This window comes from Pantherophis guttatus, chromosome 7 (genome assembly GCF_059756535.1).
Source record: "Pantherophis guttatus breed Tessera chromosome 7, ASM5975653v1, whole genome shotgun sequence".
Taxonomy (NCBI): Eukaryota; Metazoa; Chordata; class Lepidosauria; order Squamata; family Colubridae; genus Pantherophis; species Pantherophis guttatus.
The window spans coordinates 29,775,027-29,799,429 of record NC_142069.1 but is presented as its reverse complement, the minus strand read 5'-3'; the positions used below and the strand labels follow the sequence as shown (position 1 = coordinate 29,799,429).

The window sequence follows — 24,403 nt, the reverse complement described above, 5'->3', positions numbered from 1 at the left end:
AACAAACAAAGTGGTTTGTTAAGTCACTGCAGTTGTTAAATTAGTAACCCAGTTGTTAAGGGAATCTGGCTTCCCCATTGATTTTGCTTACCAGGATGTGATAAAAGATGGTCATATGACCCCAAGACACTGCAACCTAGTCAGTTGTCAAGCATCTGAACATAAATCACGTGAACATGGGGATGCTGCAATGGCATGAACCATGAAAAATGGTCATGTCACTTTTTTCAGTACCATTGTAACTTTAAATGGTCACTAAGTGAACTGTTGTAAGTGGAGAGCTACCTGTACTGTTTTTTTTTTAAAATGGAGTTCTGTCAGGCACCAAATGAAAAGCTTACTGCTTCAGAAAACGCGCACTTCCATTCACATTTTACTAGCACTAGCTGAACTTGTAATGACATGATCTCTGGAAAAGCCCTAAGAAATATGTAGCATTACCATCAATGCTTCATTCAACCATGACACACAATAGGCCCTAACTCTGCTTTCCGGGAACTCAAATGACTCTGCAATTTAAAAACCCCTAAAATATATAAAGTAAGAAAAAATCAATCATTTTCAAGCATGCACAGTTCGAAACAAAAGTACTTGCTTACTGTACAGCCCAGCAGCTGAAAACACTTGTTTCATTTGAGAAAATCTATTGGTGCCCACTGGAAAAAACAAACTGATGAGAAGGTTAGCTGCTAGCAAGAAAAATGCAGAGTGATGGAAAGAGAACACTAAGACAATGATACCCATATAGAGAAAACAACCCCAGCACACCATCTCCTAAGCAGGGTGCTAAGCAACTGCTTCTGTCTCCCACCTGTCAACCTTGCTCAGTATTACATCTGTTGTAGCAAATCACTAAATTGCTTCCATCTTCAGTTAAAATTACATGGCTGTACTTAAGAAATTGCCAGCTTTCCGTTAGGTATTTGTACGTTGTCTAATACAAGACCATTTATTTCCTAGAAGGAACCGAAAATATTGGCAAATGTACTTCAACATTTTCTATTCAAAAAATACAAATTCTTCATTTTGAACAATCAGATTGAAATGCAATAATACAGGGGTGAATTGCTTTATGAACAAAAGAAATGAGTCTACTACTTTATACTTCCCAACTCATTTGTAAGTATGTACTATTTACTAAAATATGCCAGTGGAACCTGAAAAACCAAGAGTTTTCTTGGATAGCCATGGAGCCTGACATCCAGGGCAGCTCTCTCCCAGCTATACCAATCCCTCCCTCCACCCCCTCCCCTTTCAGAAATCATGCAATTCAGAATACTTAAGATGTAGAAAATCTTCATAGTTGGTATCTGTAAAAATGTAAAGAGGCCTATTTTTACAGCCCCAAAAGTAACTGGATAATGGATTTTGTCTTTTAAAAAATTAAAAAGATTGTATATTTGCAAACTCTCCTCAAATATGTATCTATCTTGTATTACTAAGAGAATATAATCTCTTCTCACTCCAGAAATATTTGCATATAGCCTTAGGTCATTTCAGTGTCATCACTTCTAAATAGGGATTAATGGTTCTTTTAGGCTATTTACTTTGCTGCTGCCTCCCTTAAGGGTGTAACATGCTTAACAGTAGAGGCAGTGTCTGGAAGAGCAGATATACAGGTGCTAAACTGGCCTAAAGAACGAAGGCAGATTCATATCAATCACTTGCAGCTGCAATTCGAGCAGAGGCTTGCTCTAAAGGGTTTTTTTGGAGGGGAGGCAGGCATTGTTGAAATGTCTACAGAAGAGGCCAGCTGGCCAGCCATCTCCACCTGAACAATAAATAATAGTCCCCAATGTTATCTACATGCCCCGCTATTCATGCAGTATTTTTTAAATCAGGTTTTCCAAGTTCAGATTCAACACTGCACTGTTCCTGGACCCATAAATTCAGGCCAATTGACAGGGGGGACCCTTCTCCATCTTACACCCAAATATTAGTGTGACTGGAATTTTTTAATCTTAAAGGATGATCTAGTATTTTTTAGTTTTGTGCATTTCATTTACTTGCAGCCTATGATCATTTATTTGAAAACATTAAAATTTTCTGTGGGCTTGTATCAGTAGTGTATTTCCCACCTGAGATATAATAAGTATTCTTCATGTCAAGCTCCAACTCCTGATGATTTCATAGGTACTTCCAGTGGTGGGTTGCCCCCGGTTTGCACAGGTTCTATAGAACTGGTAGTAAAACCGGCGGGAGGCTCCGCCCACCAACCCTGACATCATCAGAATGCTTCTGTGCATGCGCAGAAGAGCATCCGCCCGCGAGCAAAGCAAGCATGCATGCGTGACCCCATTGCAAACCGGCAGTAAAGGTAAGTAGAACCCACCCCTGGGTACTTCCATGTTTTTTTTTATCACAATCCAGAAATGGCTTGTTATTGCGTTTTTACAAACTTTTAAAGCTAATCAGTTTAACTTCTGGACTACCTGGTGGTCTCTAACTCTGCTTGGTTTCTGAGATCAGGCAGGCTTGGCTGATCTCAGTACCACCAGCCCCCTAAGAAGAGGAAGAGTTGCTTAGGGACAGAGTACCAGTTTTAAAAGTAATAAGGCACACAGCCATTGATACCTCCTGCAAAAAGCATTTAGTGGAAAAAGATGGGAAACTCCTCTGAAGAGCAATTCTCATCAGAATAATATTTAACTAAATAGATCAGCAAACTGATCAGATATAAGGCAGTTGCCTATATTCCTATCAGAACACACAGATCTGCTTTTCAGATTCTTATAATTACATGTTTTGTCCGGGATATATTAACAGGCATCTGAAGATGCTAATGATTAAATTTGCATCAAGTATGCCCAGAAGATTTGTTAATTATTCTTTCCAAAGAAAAGTATAAGGCTTTTTCGAGGTACCAATAGTAGGCAATGCTGAACAGCTAAATCAAGAGTAGACAACCTGTGGCCATGCAGATATTCAGGACTTCATTTCCAATAGTCCCTTCCTTTTGACCATGTTGACTGGAATTAAAGAAATCCAAAACTTAGAAGGACATCAAGTTGCATATACTTGAGCCAAAGGATAAAGTTGTACTGTACCTTATGTTTCTTACTGGAGTCCAGATAAAGGATTTGACGTCTAGAAGAACAAGCACTTGTTGCAATATGCCCTTCGCCTTGCTGCTTCTACAAAGAAAAGTGCGGAAAGAAAAGTATATTTTAGGAGGATCTCCATTCTATGTAGTTCTGATTGCTTGCAATAGCCCTTTTCTAATGACTTTTCAATAGTTCAGATTTGTTCTATTGAATGAGTAAGCCTACATCTATATTACTGCATATGCAGCAACCATTTGTGGAAATTTGGCTAGTTAAATAAACCATGTTTTTTAAAATCCTGAGAACCGACACTGGGGCCATGGAATCTTCCCACTCTCATCTACCAAGAAGTACTACCTACATTTTTCTATTTTATATAATTCCACTCCAACTCATACAATAGTGCAAATGACATATTTTACACGGATACACACACATCACACATACATACTTAAAAATGAGACATATCAATGTTGCTTCAGGAGACAGAAAACAGGATTCTTCTCTGAAGCATGCCTGCTTGTCCATACTGCATTTTGAGGACGAGGCAGAAAACAGAAACAAAAAGAAAATATGGGACAACATGAAAGCAATTTCAGGCAGTGTTTTTATCTCTTCCTTACCAGATAGAAAAGTTTTTCCTTATTATTTCCCAGATGCTTCTCTGCTGTTGAAGGACTGGGAGACCTCTGCCACTTTATCCATTCATCCTCTGCCCATTTTACTGGAGTTCCTTGGTTTTTCCTGCTTTCCTCCAACTGTTGCTGCCTTGGCTTGGCAGAATGGAAGCACTCCCCTTGGCTTACCCACTCTTTTTCCAAGGATGGCATTGGATGTACATGGCTCTGGGAGCTTTCTTGGATTCTTGGGACAGTCTCTGGTTTGATGGAGTGTGCAAAAGCTTCTTGGACCATCCCTTTCTGTCCAAAAACTGTAGGGTCTGTGGGGCTAAAGGACGTGCAACAACCCTTCCAGTCATTCTCCTTCTTAGGAGTGAAAGCAACTGAATGGTCTCTTTTGCTCAGCCCATCACTACTGGCACTGGCCCTTACACTCCTGGCTTCCCCTCGACTTTTCCAGTTATTCTCTAGGTGCTGCTGTGAAGCAACACAGCATCTTGCCTGCTCAAGGCATGTTTGGCTACTTTCCATCAAACTCCCAGGATTTGGAGAATGTCTGTGCTCTCTCATGCTGTTCCCATTGTCTTCCTTGCATCTCCCTGGGCTGCAAGAGTTTCGGATATCTCTTTTGCTTCTACTAGCAGATATTCCAGGACTAGAGCTATTCACAGTTGCACTAGGACATTTCAAACCGATTCCCATTTGTTTCCTAGGATTAAAAGAATACTTTTTCACTTCTTGGACTCCGGACTGATCATGCCCAAACCTTGAACAAACCAATGGCTGTCCCCCTTTCCCTCTAGCTGCAGTTTCACTTCTTGAGTCAACAGCACAAACAACTTCTTGGGAGTCTCTTCTGTCCTTTCTTGGCTGGTCAACTGTACCTATAAGGAGCAAAGGTTTTCCTCGTGCCTTCCGGTCACTTTCTTTATACCTATCTAGTTGCCTTGTGAGTCTTGCTTGATTCTTATCCAAAGTCTTTGAAGGATCAGCAGTATGCAAGGTACTTGGACTGCTTTTCCATCTAGTATCTGTGCCATTCTTCCCAGGGCTCTTGTGATGCAAGATCTCCGCTCGCCTCTTTTTATCATTATCCACTTGCTTCCCATGACTCGTAGGACAAAGGGCAACCCTTTCTGCACTGGAACTCAGACGGGACACAAGTTCCTCCAATTTCCTTCCTTCTCTCTCCATCTTCTGAGATGTTGAAGTTGCTGAGTACAGAGGCATCCTTCTACTTTGAATTTCTCTCTCCAATTGCTGATTTGGGCTCCTTAAATGCAAGGATTCACCATGGCTCTGGCTACTTATCTTGAGTTGCTGTTCTGCTCTTCCTATGCAAAGAGATTCTCTTTTCCTGGGCTGATCTAGCTCCTGTGGAAATCTGTTCTTTACCTGGAGAAGGGAAGGGAAGAGAACAAATCGTGCAAGGTATCCATTACAAACAGTTCAACTTAACATCAAGGTATCCATTGTAAACTTAACAAATTATCTTGGAAATTATAAATCCATTAGAAAAACATTTCTCATGTTGAAATTTATAGCTTGAAAATTCAATTTCCTACGGTGACTGTTTCCCTCACATGACTTTTTAATTTTCAGTAGTAAAACATCTCTCTCACTGTTGAATGCTCAATACAAGCCAACATAGTTTATTAACTAAAATAGAAACCCTATGAAGCTTGTTCTCATTAGTAGGGGCCAAAATAACTGCTTCATTCCACTTAATGGTAAAGCCATCCTTATTCTATCAGACCTGCTTGAATTTACCAAGATGCCTTTGCTGACAATGAATTAAAACTTCTGTGTAACCTCCACTGCCTTATAGTCCCAAGCAGAAATATTTAATTAAGGCAATGTTTTTAAAGGAAATGTATATTCTATGTTGCAAAAGAAGTGCTGTCATTGCTTTTATCACAGGAAATTGAAGATTCTCTAGATATTGTATAGAACTACACATATCATTGATGCCTGTGATTGGAAGTGTTGGGATTTGGAGATAAGCAACTAGCAAGCAACTATTTTTCAGGTGTTACAAAAAGAGATAGTGCTAGGGCTAAGCAGATAATAATAATAATAATAATAATAATAATAATAATAATAATAATAACAACAACAACAACAACAACAACAACAACAACTCGATAATAATAATAATAATAACTCGAGCTGCTGAGCTATTAACCAGCCTCAAAGGCTGTGAATCTCACTAAAGATTAACCAATAAATAATAATAATAATCACAAAGTACCGGGACTTACAAATTGAAGTTGAGCGACTGTGGAAAAAGAAATCGTGTGTTGTCCCGATTGTAATTGGAGCCCTCGGAGCAATACCCAAAGGGCTACCCCGCTATTTAGAAATTCTAAATTTGCCGGACTTGAACATTTTGACTCTACAAAAAACCACCTTACTCGGAACAGCTTACATCCTCCGACGATACCTTAACAGTTCCTAGGTCCTTGGTTAGGACTCGAGCTGCTGAGCTATTAACCAGCCTCAAAGGCTGTGAATCTCACTAAAGATTAAATAATAATAATAATAATAATAATAATAATAATAATAATAATAATAATAATAATTTTATTTCTATACCGCCCTTCTCCCGAAGGACTCAGGGCGGTGTACAGCCTATTTAAAAACACAGACAAAACAACAATATAAAATTTAAAATAATTAAATAAATTGGCTCAGATTTAAAACCCCAATAAATTTAAATACCCCAATTTAAAACTATTGTGTTGATAGTCCGGCCTGGCGGAACAACAGGGTCTTCAATGCGCAGCGAAACACCCGGAGGTCGGAGATCTTACAAATTTCCGGGGGCAGTTCATTCCACAGGGCTGGGGCTCCCACAGAGAAGGCCCTCCCCGGGCGTCGCCAGCCGACATAACTTGGCTGATGGCACCCTGAGGAGACCCTCTCTGTGGGAACGGACTGGTCGGTGGGAGGCTATTGGTGGCAGAAGATGGTCTCGGAGGTACCCGGGTCCTATGCCATGGAGCGCTTTAAAGGTGGTAACCAACACCTTGAATCGCACCCGGAAGACCACTGGGAGCCAGTGCAGCTCGCGCAGGAGGGGTGTCACATGGGCACAACGGGTTGCGCCCAGAACCACCCGCGCGGCCGCATTCTGGACCAGTTGGAGCCTCCGAGTGCTCTTCAAGGGGAGCCCCATGTAGAGAGCATTACAATAGTCCAACCGGGAAGTAACAAGGGCATGAGTGACCGTGCGCAGGGCGTCCCGATCCAGAAAGGGCTGCAACTGGCGAATCAGGCAAACCTGATAAAAGGCCCCCCTGGCCACGGCCATCATATGCTCTTCTAAAGACAGCCGCGTGTCCAGGAGGACACCCAGATTGCGAGCCCTCTCCGTGGGGGGCAAAGATTCACCCCCAATAGTTAGCGATGACACCTGCTGACTATATCGGGGCGCCGGAAGCCACAGCCACTCGGTCTTGGAGGGGTTGAGTCTGAGCCTGTTCCTCCCCATCCAGACCCGCACGGCCTCCAGGCAGCGAGACATCACATCAAGGGCATCGTTGGGGTGGTCTGGATGGGTATGCACATGCAAAAAACATTCTATTCTAAAGCTCAATAGCTCAAGATTAGGCTTTCCCAAGCTAACATCCTCCAGATTGGTTGGGATTGCAATTCCCATAATTCCCCAAGCATACTGATTAGGAATTCTTGGGACTACAATTTCAGCACATCTGGAAACCAGTAATGTAGGTCAAACAAAATGGTTAAGCATTAATTTGGTGGAGTTAGGAAAAGCAATGATTACTCATTGGATACTTTTCTAAATCTTCTGAGATTTTCTTTGACCTTTTCCACATGCTTACAGGCCTGCTTTGTAGTCCAGGATGCTAAAAACTATGTTCTATGTATATGGCAAGGTGTTCTAAAAAAGTAAATTCGAAATATTGAAGAGGCTTAAATTCTGCACTAGTAAAGAAATTTGCAAAATATATAGAACATTCTCAATAGTCCAGGAAAGTTCACATAGTGCAATCAAGAAACCAGTATCAGATTAACAGGTCAATCAGGTTATTCTGAGCTTCTGACCTCTGACCATCCCATGACCTTGCTGCCCCCAGTGATTACTATCAGTACATTTAAAACAAACAACAAAAGATTATTTTGTAAAGATAAAGTAGTTGCCTATATCACGTTGGTTCATACATAGTGGCTATTTTTCAGACCTCATGTTCACATCTATTATTACACGAACAGGCATGCCCTGGGACTGGGCCACTGGCAGTCACCACTAGCAGTTGAGGAAATTAAAATATAGGTTTCAACTATTTTTAGTTGCCATGCCCACACATGAAAAAGTGTTCTGCCATCCTTTGGCAAATGAAATGGCAAAGCAATTTCTTCCCAACACCACATTGCAAAGATTTATATAAGGGAGAAATCTGATATCCTTGCAAAGTTAGCACATCAAAGGGAGGGTTAAATTGGTTTGCTTCTCCCTTGCACCATGGTGAATTTTGTGCAACCAGGAAGAGTTTGTTACCAAACCATTTTCAAGGTAACAACTCTTATGTGCTTAGAAGTGGTACAATCTTCAGCTGTCGTGGACTGGTCTGTTCCTCGATATTCTGCCCCATAGTTGAAAAACAAAGCCGAAAAAGCAAGAGTTTCATTCTTCAAGGCTGACCATCACAGAAAGCAAGGCAAATGATGGAATGCAACATTGAAAATATATTTTTCTTCTCCCCCTTCAATAACCAGCTGTTAAATGAAAACTGAGATTCTGTCAGTGGACCAGCCACTCACTTCTCGGCACAGGGTGGGGCTCGACCGCCTTCTGACTAATCGCCCTTCCTTGGCCAACTTCAAGGACTTGCTATCCAAACGTTCCAGGAGGCCCTCTTCCAGCGCCTGGAACACTTCCAGTGTCTCTGACTTCCTAACAACCAAAAACAAAAAGACAGTCTTCAAAAACAACTGCAATAACCTACAAAGGATCTCCACATTCAAATACAGGGATAATATGAGCATTTACACTCCAGCATATGTTTTTAATATTATTTCCAATACCTGTAAAAACTTTTCCCTGTCTGGTAGCCTTAAGCCATGTTTGATCATGAAAGCCATTATTCTCCCAAAGTCAAGTGTATGTTGGTATAATACAGTGGTGAAATCCACATTTTTTTACTACCGGTTCTGTGGGGGTGGCTTGGTGAGCATGGTGTGGCTTTGTGGGCGTGGCAGGGGAAGGATACTGCAAAATCTCCATTCCCACCCCACTCCAGGGGAAGGATACTGCAAAATCCCCATTCCCATCCCACTCTGGGGCCAGTCAGAGATAGTATTTTCCGATTCTCCGAACTACTCAAAATTTCCGCTACCGGTTCTCCAGAACCTGTCAGAACCTGCTGGATTTCACCCCTGGTATAATAGGTATGTAATAAAGACAGTCTTTGATTTATGACCACAACTGAGGCCAGAATTTTGGTCAGAAGTCAAGTCACCACATGAGTACCCTCAATTTTATGACTATTTTTATGATGATTGTCAAGCAAATCACTACAGTCAGGAGAGAGGATGAGTCTGTGTGAATGGCAGGTGAGAACACATAGCTCCATTTGCACAAGCATACCCCCCACTCACACAAGGGGAGCTGGGCATGCATGCTCAGCTGCTGCTGCTGCTACATACATACATACATACATACATACATACATACATACATACAAATAAATAAATAAATAAATAAATAAATAAATAAATAAATAAATGATTTTATTTCTATACCGCCCTTCTCCCGAAGGACTCAGGGCGGTATACAGCCTATTAAAAACACAAAGACAAACATCAGTTAAAAATAATTAAAATTATTACATAATTTCGGCTCAGATTTAAAACCCCAAAAATTTAAAACAATTTAAAAGAAGAGCTACGTGCGTACTCGCCCACAGCTTCCATGGTCCAAATCTGAATAGACTGCAGCCCAGGGCTTGGGGATCCCTGCTATAAAAGGACTAAAAGGAATGTTTTCCATATTGTCATAGATGAATCTTTGTAGTAATAGCAATAGCACTTAGACTTATATACCATTTCACAGTGTTTTACAGCTCTCTCTAAGCGGTTTACAGAGTCAACCTATTGTCCCCAACAATCTGGGTCCTCCTTTTACCCACCACAGAAGGATGGGAGGCTGAGTCAACCTTGATCCTGGTGAGACCCAAACTGCCAAACTGTTGGCAGTAATATTGTTAGCACAAAGACGTATCTAGTTCCTATGCTTGTGACTGAGAAAGGATGCAGCATCTCTTACCTGCGTTCCTGCCCAAAAATCCGTTCCACCTCTGCTCGGCCTGGACTCCGAGCACGTCTGTGCTCTTTTTCAAAAGCCTCCTGATGATGGAGCCGTTTTGTCTTGGGTAAGTCAGCCAAGATTGTATAGTTCTGCTTTATCAGCCCACACCGGCCCTCACCGCTGCCACCCTTGTGCCAGTTCAGCTCTGAATCTGCCAAGCTGAGGGAGGAAGGAGTCCACTTGCTTGCTCCTGTAGCATTGCTAGGGGCAGGCAACATGCTATGATTAGGACAGGAAGCAGAAGAGATCCAATTTGACTCTGATTTACAACACTCCAAAGAGAAATAGCCACTCTCAGCTTGATGCTTCCTCTTGCTGTCCCCACAATCCTGGCTCAAAGCCCTGTATTCTAAAAGGAAGAAAAAATGACATGACAAATTGTTCAAAAAAGGTGCACATCTTTAGGAAGAATACAGTTCAAAAGCATCTCTGAATAGAGTTGCTTTTAAGACAGAATTGGGAAACACAGACCCCAAAGGACTAACAAAAAACATTCTGGCTTATTCTTTATCAGAATCTTCTAATACAATGATGGAATAGTGTTATTCCAGACCAATTGTCCTCCAGACATGTCGAACTACCAGTTTCTAAGCCTCAGCCTGCCTGCCCCTTGGCTATGCTGGCTAGTGAAAACATGAGTTACAGTCCAAATGTGTAAGTGATGCCAGTTTGGTGAAGCCTCTTTTATTATCAATTACGCTTGTTGATGGCCAAACTGACATAGCAGACCCTTCTGCCCAATAGAAAGCTTAATTTAAAAATGCATATGAGACTAGGGAATTTAAAAACAACCTTTTGGCATTTGCCTGGTGAGCAAAAAGGAAAGCCCTCATTCCCCATCTAATAGTTTTAAGGTGGTTGAAAGGACCTGTGAGTGGATGAGGATAAAGACGGTTTTGACTGGTCGCAGTTGAAGCTTTTCCATCATCACTCAGGACAAAATAAGTCTTCACCATCAATGAGGAGAGTAAGATGAAAAAACAGACAATCTTTACAAAGAAGATTTGTAATTGAAGATTTTGTACACTGAACTAAAGCAATGTGCATTCCATTTCTCCACGAGGCCATTCCATGAATAGACTCCAGTTTCTAGCTCTGAGATATGATCTGCAGAATGCCAGTTTTCAAAGAAGGGAGGGAAGAAGTATTTCTAAGTCCCTGGTCCAAACTTGTTAACACACTGTATGGAAATATTACTGAATAAATACATATTAGTATTTACAGTAGTAATACAAACACTACTTAGAAATCCAATGAAGACAGGGCTGGGCTTTCACTGGTCAAAGGGAAAGACTTTAGTGCCCAATACTGATTCTCTTCCTCCAAAATTTTCTTATTTTTTTCTGTCTTCTCTGGAAGGTTATTTCAAGTTTTTAATCTGCTTCTTAATATTACTTTCTTTTGCAGCTTCTGGGTAAGGATCAAAGGCAAATTCCTTGTGTGTCCAATCACACTTGGCCAATAAAGAATTCTATTCTATTCTATTCTATTCTATTCTATTCTATTCTATTCTATTCTATTCTATTCTATTCTATTGAGTTACATTCCTGTGAGTGGGGATAACATCGTGGCAAAGATTGGCAGCTAGGCAGCCAAGTTCTGATCAAGAAAATTTTCCCCAGAGAAGAGATCAAGAGATCATCCACTTGCATTCCAAAGTAGAGGAAGAGGCCACAGGAATTAAGCTTCTTGAGATCAATCATAGGTTGAGTGGCTTGGAACTTGAGGGATTACTACTGCACTCAAAAACACTGTGCATCCTTTATGGACACTTGACTTTCTAAAGCCTCATTTAAAAAAAAACACTTTTGGATATAAGAGAGATTTTCTAAGCAACAAGAAAGAATAAAAACACTCAGACAGTTGCCTTCTTTTTGGAATTAAGAAGTGGGGAAAAGAACTAATTTTGATTTAAAAGCAAACAATTTAAGATTGTGATTTAAATTTTAAACAGATAAAGGGGACAATAATTTTAGAAAATATAAGAATTGTCTTTGACATCTCTTTAAAAATAGTAAAATTAACTAGACAACCAGATTGAAACTTCATGGGAATATTGATTATTTATTAAGGAAATTAGATACTTGATGGATTTTACAAAATAAGATAAGTGTAATATGAGTCGGATTATGTGACTGTAACTATGGAGAGCTAATTAGGACTAAAGTGTTAAAGACAGAGAGAGAAAAACAGGAAAAGTCCCCAGGGTGGACAACTATTACTCACCAAATTAAGCTTCTACAGAGGTAGTTCTCTATGTTAACAATGAGAGAGATAGAAATAAAGATGAATTATGCAAAACAAAAAAAGTTGAATGTGCAAGTAAATCAGAGAAATTGCTGGCTTTGTTGTGAAAAGAAAAATAAAGTAATACTAAAGTTACAAGAAGGAAATACTGTAATAACAGATAATGCAAATATGCAGAATGTTTCTCCAGCATTGTTCTACTCTATATAAAGGGCAAGAAAAACATACTAAAACAAGAAAGGCAGCTGGCCCAAATGATCTGCTGGCCTCTTATTATAAATGTTTTGAGGATGAATGTTTACAACATTTACAACAATCAATGAACATTATTCTACAGAATGGAAAGATTCCTGACAGATGGAAAGAGGCCAACGTAGCACCACAGGGTTATAGAAAGAAGAGGATTATGATGTAATTTTACAGAGAAGTTTGATTAGAATTGTATGTATGACTGCCAAGAGGATGATCAGAAGCCTTTTCATGTTTTCCATTTTGTTCTCTTCTTTTCTCTATCTTTTTTCTATATTAATTATCTTTTTTCTTTTAAAAGTACTTGTATATAAACTCTTTTAATAAAAACTATTTTAAAAAGTATTATTTCCTTTGCCCTTCAACCACCTCTAACCTGTCTAAAACCTTCAAGTTCTTTGAAACCTAGATAGGGCTTTCCAAACAACCGTATAGTATTTCCTGACTACTATTTGAAATCCAATGTAACAGAAAGTTATGTAGAGTAGAGTAGAGTAGAGTAGAGTAGAGTAGAGTAGAGTAGAGTAGAGTAGAGTAGAGTAGAATAGAATAGAATAGAATAACAGAGTTGGAAGGGACCTTGGAGGTCTTCTAGTCCAACCCCCTGCCTAGGCAGGAAACCCATTTCAGACAAATGGTTATCCAACATTTTCTTAAAAACTTCCAGTGTTGGAGCATTCGCAATTTCTGGAGGCAAGTTGTTCCACTGATTAATTGTTCTGTCAGGAAATTTCTCCTTAGTTCTAAGTTGCTTCTCTCCTTGATTAGTTTCCACCCATTGCTTCTTGCCCTCAGGTGCTTTGGAGAATAGCTTGACTCCCTCTTGTTTGTGGCAGCCCCTGAGATATTGGAACACTGCTATCATGTCTCCCCTAGTCCTTCTTTTCCTTAAACTAGACATACCCAGTTCCTGCAACCGTTCTTCATATGTTTTAGACTAATACATCTGGAAGGCACCATATTAGGGAAGATTGATATAAATGATGGAGCAAAATTAAGTGCGTGCATGAGTTGAGAGAGAAAATAATTTTTATTTTATTTATAAAATAAATAAATAAACATTTAATTTTATCTGAATACAGATTTGTTTTCTTTGTGGAGCACTAGGATAGGACTCTTTTTATGAGTTGAATATTTCCTAAAAAATAAGGTCAACAGAAAGTTGTTGGTGATAAGAAAACATACCTGGTTTTAGACAACTCCAGGATACTGTTCTTCTACAGGATGTTGCCTCAGCCCATCTGTGCCTATCAGAGTGCAAGTTTTCAGACTGTACCTTTTTCTTCAGACTTGCGATGTGTAGTGAGTTTTCTTTTTCAGATTCCAAAATGTTGCTGAGCAGTCTAGTCATTTCCTGGTCCTAAGAGAACAAGAATTAGCATGTCACTAAAAAATCCCTACCAAGAATCAGATTTATTCATGTACTTATATTTCATAAGGCGAGAATATTGAAAAATAGTGAGGTTGCAGGTACCGGTATCTGAAGGACTATTGAAATACTGATCTTTTGCTTGTGGAATGGATATATTAATTTAGTTTAGTTTATTGTCACTGCAAGTGGTACAATGAAATTAAACGCTGTCTTCAGTGTACATTATAACTATAAAAACACAAACATACATCTTTTACATTCTATATAATTGAAATTGAAAACCCGATATTGCACTATACTGTAACATTCAATATGGTTATTGCCCTGAAACAGTTGTTTTTCAGCCTATTTGTCTTTGTTTTTATTATCCTGTACCGTCTGCCAGATGGTAATAGTTCAAAAAAAAGGGTACAACTTGTTTAATGTTTGTGTGAAGGACTACATCAGGACCTGACAATTAGAATAATGTTATTTCTTTTGAAGAAAAAGTTTTTAAGAGTGAATGCAACCTCTACTAGGGTTTGGTTTGTTAATTCTGCCTGCAAAAATATTTTTGCAAAATTCTGAATGGAAGGTTTCCAGAAGAGTCCATGAGCAAATTTTGGGAAGCACCATATCTGTACCAGGAGAGAATGTGCAGACTCTGCCCTTCAGGTCACTGAAAAATGTGTGAATGGAAAAAAATTTGTTGTACATTTGTTGATTTAGAGGAAGCATGGTAAACAGAATAACGTTAAGTATGGAATTTTTTGCATACATATGGACTAATAGATTGTTAAAACAGATATGAGAATTGATATCTCACATCACTAAGGATGGCATTGCCATCTGCATCAGTGCTGGGCGTACTGCTGGCATCAGGGCATATATTTTCTGCTTTGGATTCTTCATTGCTGCAGTTGAGCTGGGTGTACTCCACGTTTTCTTGCCGGCTGTGGGGTAAGCAGAAGTGAAAACAATGAGAATCACCAACATTTCATGTACAGTGAATAGAATAGAATAGAATAGAATAGAATAGAATAGAATAGAATAGAATAGAATAGAATAGAATAGAATAGAATAGAATAGAATAGAATAGAATAACAGAGTTGGAAGGGACCTTGGATGTCTTCTAGTCCAACCCCGTACATAGGCAGGAAACTCTACACCACTTCAGACAAATAGTTATCCAACATCTTCTTAAAATCTTCCAGTGTTGGAGCATTCACAACTTCTGGAAGCAAGTTGCTCCACTGATTAATTGTTCTAACTGTCAGGAAATTTCTCTTTTGTTCTAAGTTGCTTCTCTCCTTGATTAGTTTCCACCCATTGCTTCTTGTCCTGCCCTCAGGTGCTTTGGAGAATAGCTTGACTCCCTCTTCTTTGTGGTAGCCTCTGAGATATTGGAACACTGCTATCATGTCTCTCCTAGTCCTTCTTTTCATTAAACTAGATATACCCAGTTCCTGCAACCGTTCTTCATGTTTTAGCCTCCAGTCCCCTAATCATCTTTGTTGCTCTTCTCTGCACTCTTTCTAGAGTCTCCACATCTTTTTTTATATCGTGATAACCAAAACTGAATGCAGTATTCCAAGTGTGGCCTTACCAAGGCATTATAAAATGGTATTAACACTTCACATGATCTTGATTCTATCCCTCTGTTTATGTAGCCTAGAACTGTGTTGGCTTTTTGGGCAGCTGCTGCACACTGTTAGCTCATATTTAAATGGTTGTTCCACTAAGACTCCAAGATCCCTCTCGCAGTTACTACTATTGAGCAAGGTACCACATATACTGTACCTGTGCATTTTGTTTTCCTTGCCTAAATGTAGAACGTTACTTTTTTCACCATTGAATTTCATTTTTTAGATAGCGCCCAATGTTCAAGTCTGTCAAGATTTTTCTATATCTTAAGCCTAACTTCTGGAGTGTTGGCTATTCCTGCCAGCTTGGTGTAATCTACAAATTTGATGAGTTCCCCATCTATCCCCTCGTCTAAGTCATTGATGAAGATGTTGAAGAGTACTGGGCCTAAAACAGAGATTTGGGGTATACTTCCCTCCATTTGGATTGGTGTTCCATTGAGTTGTAATGTTAAAGAGCTATGCCTATAATAGAAACTTGCTTAGAAGGCTCAGCCTTGCTTAAAAAAACCTTGTAAAGGTGCTCAAAATCAATGGTTATACCAATTAGTTAATGTGAATCTCCAAATTTAATTGTTTTTATTTGGTGATGGCTTTACTGACTTGTGTTACACAAGGCTGATGCATTTGGAAGTTCTTCTACTCATTCTGCCAAGTGAAATTCTATATTTTGCCCTGATGTTCTGCTCCTCTATCATCCTTGGTTTACTATTAGAACCAAAAATGAATGTACTAATTTCACTGCTCTACTCATAGTTGTCTGAAGGAAGAAGGATGGATGGATGTATCCTATCAGCCAAAAAAGATGTAAGGTTGCAGTTTAGGTGGGAGAAACGCTATATAGAATCCAACCAGCAATGAATTTTATTACTTGCATGCAAATAATTCCTTCACTAGCACCATTCTCTGATCATGCTAAAACTGAAATACTAGGTTTTATTTTATCTTTATTTATATCCCACTTTTATTATTTTTACAAATAACTCAAGGCAGTAAACATATCCAAACATATCTTCTTCCTCCTATTTTCCCCACAACAACAACAACCATGTGAGGTGAGGTGAGTTGGGCTGGAAGAAGAGACTTACCAAATGTTTTAGCTTCCTGGAAATTTGGATGATGTAAGGGAACTATACATCAACAAATAGTCATCTCTTATATAAATATTTACAAGTGTCTCAATAAAAATAACATTGAAAAGAATGTTTGCATACAATATGAACAGCCAATTAAATGGACCATACTGGACATCTTCCCCTTATCAAATATTCCTGTTCAATTACATATAAATTACGTGTTTTACTAATAAAAAACACTTGAAATTAACATATCACACATTAAAAGAACCGCTTCCAACATTAATTTTTTCCTTATGGTTAACATCAGTGTGGAATTCAAATTTTTTTACTACCAATTCTGTGGGCGTGGCTTGGTGGGCATGGTGTGGCTTGGTGGGCATGGCAGGGGAAGGATACTGCAAAATCCCCATTCCCTCCCCACTCCTGGGAGAAGAATATTGCAAAATCTCCATTCCCACCCAGCCAGAGGTGGTATCTGCCAGTTCTCCAAACTACTCAAAATTTCCGCTACCGGTTCTCCAGAACCTGTCGCAGAGGTCTTCAAACTTGGCAGCTTTAAGTCTTGTGGACTTCAACTCCCAGAATTCTTCAGTCAGCATAGCTGGCTCTGACCTGTCAGAACCTGCTGAACAGCACCCCTGGTTAACATGAAAAGAGTGAGCGGCTGAGAATAACCAGTGATATCACAGAATGTGAGATAAAAATAGTGGATTCTTCTGTTTACTTGTATCTCAGCAGAAAATGAATTACATTTTGATTTTTTCCCAAAAAGGAAAAAAATACTATATTGCCAACTTAAAAAATAGTTTTAAAATGTTCTCAACACTGTGAAGTCACAGCTGCCAGAACTTTAATTGGTGTTGACCTTCATGTCCATCAAGTTCTTCCCAACAACCTAAGACAGTGATGGCTATCCTGCCGTCGCGTGCCCAAAACGGGGGGAGCACGGGGGGTCATGCACATGCGTGCCCACACCCATAATTCAATGCCCCCCTGTGCCCTGCCCCCCCCCATGCACACGGGACCCCCTCCATGCTCCCCTCACTTTTGGCACATGACGGCACAAAGGTTACCAGTGGGCCTGGTAGGCCTGTTTTTCACCCTCCTCAGGCTCCAGAGGCCTTCTTGGAGCCTGGGGAGGGCAAAAACGGCCTTCCCACACCCTCGGAGGCCCTCCGGAGGCCGGAAACCGCCCGTTTCCCGACTTCCGGTGGGTCCGGAAGGCCTGAAAATCAGCTGGCCGGTGCGTGCATGCATGCTGGAGCTGAGCTAGGGCAATGCTTGTGTGCCCACAGATATGGCTCCGGGTGCCACCTGTGGCACGTGTGCCATAGGTTCGCCATCACAGACCTAAGATATTGTAATGTATCAGCATGGTATATTTGTGGATCCAAACAGTGTGGCCTTTTGCAATTGATAGATGAAAATTTTAACAAGACACAGAATTCCTAAGTGCTGTCCAATTTTTTTGGGTATGGCACCCAGTGTGCTAACAACAACTAGGACCACTACAGCCAGTTTATGCCATTATCTTTCTACTTCTATTTTCAGATCTTAATACTTTGTGATCTTCTCCAATTCTTAATATTATTATTAAGAAACCATTAAGAAATGGTTTATTGTTTTCTTCCTAGGACTAAGAGTGAGTGACTGGCCCAGGGTCACCCACCTGGCTTTGTGCCTATGGTGGGATTAGAACTCGCAGTCTCCCAGTTTCTAGCCCACTGCTTTAACCACTACACCAAACTGGCTCTCATGTGTATTACTTTATATCTAAGGCCTGTGGACATTATGCAAAATCACATGTTGTCTACCATATAAAAAGTTTGTTCATCCCTTTTGAAGCTTGAGCAGGAAAGTCTGTATGCCTACTGAAGCTGTAAATTTCAAAAATAAACCATCATTTGTCTCACAAATGCAGTACTTACCTTTCTCTTCTGTCTTCAGAGCCCACATATAGGTAGACCTTACACTGGGATGCTAGAATGCACAAGGGGTCCCATGGATCACCAGGATCAGAGTCTTTGGTACTAGCAATACAATTAGGAAGGTTTATGACATCTTTTTTGAATACCTGTCAGGAAGAATGGAGAAGCTATAAAACATGGGCACAGAGGTATTTTATTGCTTCTTCAGCAGCTCTCGAGAGGAAAGACAGGGATTACCTTCTGAAAACAATTAAAATCACCATTATTCAATGAGCCTGAGGCCTCTGTTGGTTTGATTACAGGTGCCCATCTTAGTATTTTGATCAGAGTATTTAGTTATCTGATTTTATTTTAATTCAGTTTGTTGTGTTTTATAACTTTTGTTTTGATGTGTTGTAGTGCATTGCCCAGAATCCTTCAATACAGGTAGTTCTTGACTTATGACCATAATTGAGCTCAACATTTTTGTCACTAAGTGAGAAAGGTTGATATAATCTAACAAATAAGGAGGCCTAGAATGAATTTTGAAAATACTGAACCAAAAAGCTCATAGAACAAAAAATATGAATATCACATTACCAACACTGGTCTCCAGCACCAGTCAACCTGCTTTGGCCATTGGTGCCTACCTTTCTTCAGAGGGGATAATTCATCTGATCATTTAAGATAGTAATCTAGGCCCCACAACACATTTGCAATACAGCTTTCCCAGGCGACTTCCCAGCTTTCCCAGCCCAGCGACAAAGAAGGGGTACAAGATCTATAGTCCAAAATACCTGGAGAGAGGCCATGCACTAGCTATTTGTATCGCATATATACCACTTTATGGACACATCTTTGTCTGGCACTATTTCTAAGCTCCCACTCAGGCTGCACTCATACTGTGCAAAGCCAAGGTTGCTGAATAAGCGATTAGTTGGGTTCACACAACACCAAAGTCAAAACCAAATCAACCAATACAGCTTCATGTAATGTACAAACCCAATTAGAGGGTACTTTTTTTTTATTTTTAGCTTATGCCAAGTTAATGGAATAATTGTATACTGAAGGTTACAATTGGCCACCCCAGTTCCAATTCTGCAGACACTGTTAAACCACAGATTTGCTAACTGTAGCTTGGGCCTTAGGTGGAAATTACCTGACTCATAGGCTGCATTCACATAACTCAGAGCCATAAACCACTATTTAGAAGTGAAAATCAATCATATTATGGTTTAGCATATGGTTCCTGATCAAGCCCATGGTCTACCAAGGATGAACCATCTAATGAGAAATATTTCCCCCTCTGCTCCAGAGAAATGGAGTGGCTAGCAGCAGGGGTATAGGTAAATCCTCCTCTTCTACTAAGATCCTAAATTGAATTTCAAATGTGCCTGTCCCTTTAAGAGCATCCTATTGCCTTATTCAGCTAGAGAGCCATCCACCACCTCATCCCAGTCATGTTACCTTAACAGATTTTGATCAGCAAAGGGTGGGTCCCTAGCAGACTGGCTGTCAGCACCTCCATTTCCCTTCCATTGTCCTGCTGAAGCGCAGGAGGACTGGCTCTGGGCTGCACATAGCTGCGCCAGGAGGAAATTCTAGAGGGCCAGGACTGGAGAGAAGAAACCTCATTACTATTTCATAATCCTGGGCTGATGCAGCCCAGTGAACAAGACACAATATAAACCCCATTGTTTACAGTATACAAGTTGGCACTCTATAAGGAGGGACGGTGCTGACGTTCAACCAGTCAGTCTACACCAGGCCAGAAAGCATCCTACAGGACTACAGAAAATATACAGGGCAGGTTTCACCTGCTGAATGGCTGCCTGCCACGCAGCAATTAAGGACACAGAGTTCCTAGCCCTTTAGGAAAAGAAACCTATCGGGATCTCCTCAGTAAGACCCTGAGCTGTCATTTTCAGCCACTGACACTCCTAACCCAATCCTTAATTTATCATTAAAAGATTCTATTATTTTTTACTAAAGGTTAGAATTTTATAGATATTCCACATTTGCAAAGAGCGCTAAAGCAAGCAAGCAAGCTATGGGCAAGGAGTGTTCTTTCCTTTCTTTTGGCAAGCCACCATTGTTTGAGGAAGTGCTGCGGCTGTGACAAGAGTAACTTCTTTGCCTTCGTCAGGATGCTCCAAAACAGGAACATAGAGGATAATCACTTCTGATACTTTCAGCAGCCTCTCCCCACCCACTTAGCAGTCTTCAGCATGCTACCTGAGATTTGGAAGTGGGGGAGAAATCTAAGCCCTCTAAGAACACCAGGTGGAGGAAGGTTAGCTTACAGCCTGAATAATGAGCCTTCTGGTATAACAGGCAGTTGCAGAAAGCTGAATTTCAGTAGATGCAATGCTGTAAGAATAATTAAAAGGACATTATTTTCAATATTTCCACTTCACGTTTCTGAAGGTAGTGGAAGGAGCATGGCTTCCTGCTTCTATGGCCAAAGAATCCTGGTGAATGCATCTATCTAAACAGAAGTCAAAGGAATCCAGAGAGAACGAAAGGAAAGAGAATAAATCCCAAATAAAGAGCAGCCAGCAATCCCAATTGAGGGATTGAGAATAGTTTATGAAGAAAATGCCCCGTCATCTAATTCTTCTGGTGGGAGCAATGGAAAGAGGATGAGGCGATTTTCTCCCTAGGTATTTCGACCACAACAACCTCCACTATCCCAAATGTAGCATAGGATCACAGACCAGCACACCTAGAATATTCTTGAGGGAGAGGAGAGACAGCAAATATTCAAAGTCATCCTGGCTTCTTTGCAGTTCTGAAAAATAGGTAGATAACTTTGGAGAAGGCCTCTCAAAGGTTTTGAATCTGAAGTCACTTGCCATTTTTCATATTGGCTGAGAATGATAGAGTTGGAGTCACTGCGCTATATCTGGAGGGCACTAAGTGCTTACTCCACAATTGTTCATTTCTAAGATAAATCACTTAGCCATTGTCACCATTACAGCATACATTTTCCTTCTGTGGCATGTCTATTGAACCACACACCTGCTTTAAATGTACCACCTTTCTTATAATCACTCTGCTAAATATCCAGAGTTTGAACCTTTCTGTGTTTCAAATGAAGAATTCCATAGATACATGTCCATTCTTTCAGATCTGGCAAGACATCACTATATTCCATCCCTTGATAGCCCACTCTTTAAGATACCTTCCATCATATATTATCACAGTGCCTGTAGACCATTCCAGCAATTTATGTTATATTCTGTATTCAGAACTACACAAGAAATTTGGCTTGGCAAAGTCAAAATACCCCATTTCATGTACTGAAATTGATTAAGTTAACTACTGAAACTTATTTTAAGATTACTTTAGTCATGTGCTATTCTTCATGAAAATTATATTTATTCTAGGCCGGTCCAGTATACAGTAGATTTACATTTAATTTAACTGATTTTATTTATACATTTTTTCCTTTTGATGTTTTAAAATTGCAATCTACAGCATGAGAAGTGTATCACAACAAACATAAAGATTCCCTTGAGTTCAGGTCAGCTCCTGGCAACTACATAAATAGATCCACTCAAGCTTTTCTGGAGGATTTACAACATGGAAATGATTTGCCATTACCTTCTTCTGAGGTATTTTTTTCTTTCAACTTTCTAATTTAGCCTACGGCCAGAAGAATTCATAGTTGTGTCCCATCCAAGTACCATATTAAAAACACCTTTGCCCTCTGAGGACATCTGTTGGGGGGGAGGGTTTCTCACAATAAATTGCCAAACTGCTTGCTTCCACCTCCATTCCACACCTTCAACATCCACAACCCAAATGTCTGTACCAACTCTAGCACAAAAGTGCTTTTAAAAATATTAAAAAATGTAAAAAAAGAAGTGGGTTCACTGAACAGGATTACTACCTTTATCCTTTATCCTCTTTTACATTAAGAATTAGTATGTTGGTAATGTTTAAAAGGGAGAACGAAGCTGCAGCTGATGAAAGCCTATCCTTTTTAATAAAGTCTAATAGCAGGAAAAGGTGCTAACAGACTCTTGATTTTTTTAAAAAGTCATTGGATGCCATCACCTTAAATCTTAATTACCAGAAATATTGCTTCTGTTTTAACACCTTACTGCTGTAAAGCTCCTCTTGTAACATTTAGGATCCTACCCTTCCCAACACTAAGTATTCCTCATGAATTAATTTTTCCTCCATTTCAGAATTAAGCTCACCTGGTTACCATGTTGATGAGCAGTGATTGTTCGCAAACAATTCTGGCATCGGTTCTTGGCAAACATATTGGCCTCAAATTTCTCACAGAGAGCATAATCAGCTGGTTCGGACATAGTCTATGCAAGGAAGGAAAGATGCCTTAGGCAAGTATTGTGGAGAGATGGAGAGAGCAGGGAGGGTAGAGCAGCTGTGAACAGATCAGGAGGCAAGACACAACAATACCCCTTGTTTTCTCCAAACTTATCAAAGAAAAAACATTTTGTACAGCCTGGTATCTACTAGCAGTTGTAAGATTGTTCTCTCATCACCTAGAAAAGAATCTTCAGATGGGAATATAAAAGCTAGAGAGATGCCTACAGTTACATGGGAATCAAACACTCACCCCACCTCCCCAAGTATATCCTGTTTAGGTAGACCTGCTATGTGCATTTTCTCAGTTGAGAAAATAATCTTAAAGAGGTTTTCTCAATCTACTGTCTCCAGTGCAACTGCAGTTCCTCCCCCCCCCCAAAAAAGTTAGCTTGCTGGGACCCTGCACCAAGGTTACCTCCATTTCAGGTAACTCTGGTTTACAAAGGGAATACATTTTCACAGTTCTTACCTGGATGCACATAGTTCAGCAAAAGCTTTTCTAATATTAAGAAGCTATCATTGGTGTGAGTATGATAAAAGGCAGCTGAAAAAGAATTGTCTACCTAAATATCCTCTATTCCATCATCCCAGCTGGGAGATATTGCTTCTAACTTTCAGCTACATATAAGGGTGTTGCATGCTAAAATACTTGTACTTATTTTGATGCTTCCTCATTATATGTTTTCCGATGCCCAAATTTACCACATGCATCTCTCAACAGGCTTGTTCTACTTTCTAACAGATAGTGGAAATGGTGTGGGTCAACATGAAGCTTAAGACTTTGGAAAAGGAAAATGAGACCAAATCATAACTCCCTACTTTTAACAAGATAGCAATTATTGCACGATTCCATCAATGTAAGAACCAACTTAATGCCAGTGGGTACTTTTCTGTACTTTTAATTATTTATGGTTATGAGGATATAAATGTAAGTCCAATGCCTTTGACTGAACTAATTAAACACAATTGCCCTTGCCATTTAATATTTCAAACTTAACATTGGCTTTATATCCTTAATTTCCAATTTCAGTTTCTTCTGTATCTTTTTTTATATATTCTATTTCTTGTGTTATTAATTTATGAACCCTACTGTGTTTTTTAGTGCCAGTTTGGTGTAGTGGTTAAGGCATTAGACACAAAGCCAGCTAGGTGACTTTGGCCCAGACACTTTTCCTCAGCCCTTGGAAGGAGGTAATGGCAAACTACTTCTAAAAAATCTTGCCAGGTAAACTGCATTGACTTGTCTAAGCAGTCTCAGAGAATCAGACATGATTGAATAGGAAAAAAAGACTATCAGGATTCAACATGAAAGGAATGGCTATAACTCATGCTACCATGCAGTTATATATCAACTGATTCTTGGGATAACATTAAAAAAAACACTCCACAGCATAAGCTTTACTACACAAGCATTTTGTGTAGTTTTTCTTCCTATCACACAAAATGTAGCTTCTGCTCATTCATTAGAAACCCAACTTAAGGAATTAGCACAATTTAGCAGTTAACAGTAATTTTTAGAAAGAAAATTAGAAACTTTTTTTTACAATGCATGCTATACAAAGGCTCAAATTTCATGATCCATGTCTGCTGC

The 24,403-nt window shown here is 39.8% G+C and overlaps 1 protein-coding gene across 5 annotated transcripts in view; it reads right to left on the bottom strand.

Annotated features, from left to right (window-relative positions):
- Positions 1–24,403, bottom strand: part of TRIOBP (TRIO and F-actin binding protein) — a 64,956-nt gene that overhangs the window by 38,628 nt on the left and 1,925 nt on the right. For 3 of the 5 annotated variants that reach the window (XM_060694554.2, XM_087873864.1, XM_087873863.1), the window contains exons 2-9: positions 22,680–22,796; positions 18,493–18,638; positions 14,669–14,795; positions 13,677–13,851; positions 9,954–10,344; positions 8,450–8,582; positions 3,668–5,059; positions 3,048–3,134 (exon numbers count right to left, since the gene is read on the bottom strand). In XM_060694554.2, coding sequence (XP_060550537.2) covers positions 3,048–3,134; positions 3,668–5,059; positions 8,450–8,582; positions 9,954–10,344; positions 13,677–13,851; positions 14,669–14,795; positions 18,493–18,638; positions 22,680–22,796 — 2,568 coding nt within the window. The remainder of the gene's footprint in view (positions 1–3,047; positions 3,135–3,667; positions 5,060–8,449; positions 8,583–9,953; positions 10,345–13,676; positions 13,852–14,668; positions 14,796–18,492; positions 18,639–22,679; positions 22,797–24,403) is intronic. The other 2 variants (XM_087873865.1, XM_087873866.1) reach the window with 1 other exon arrangement.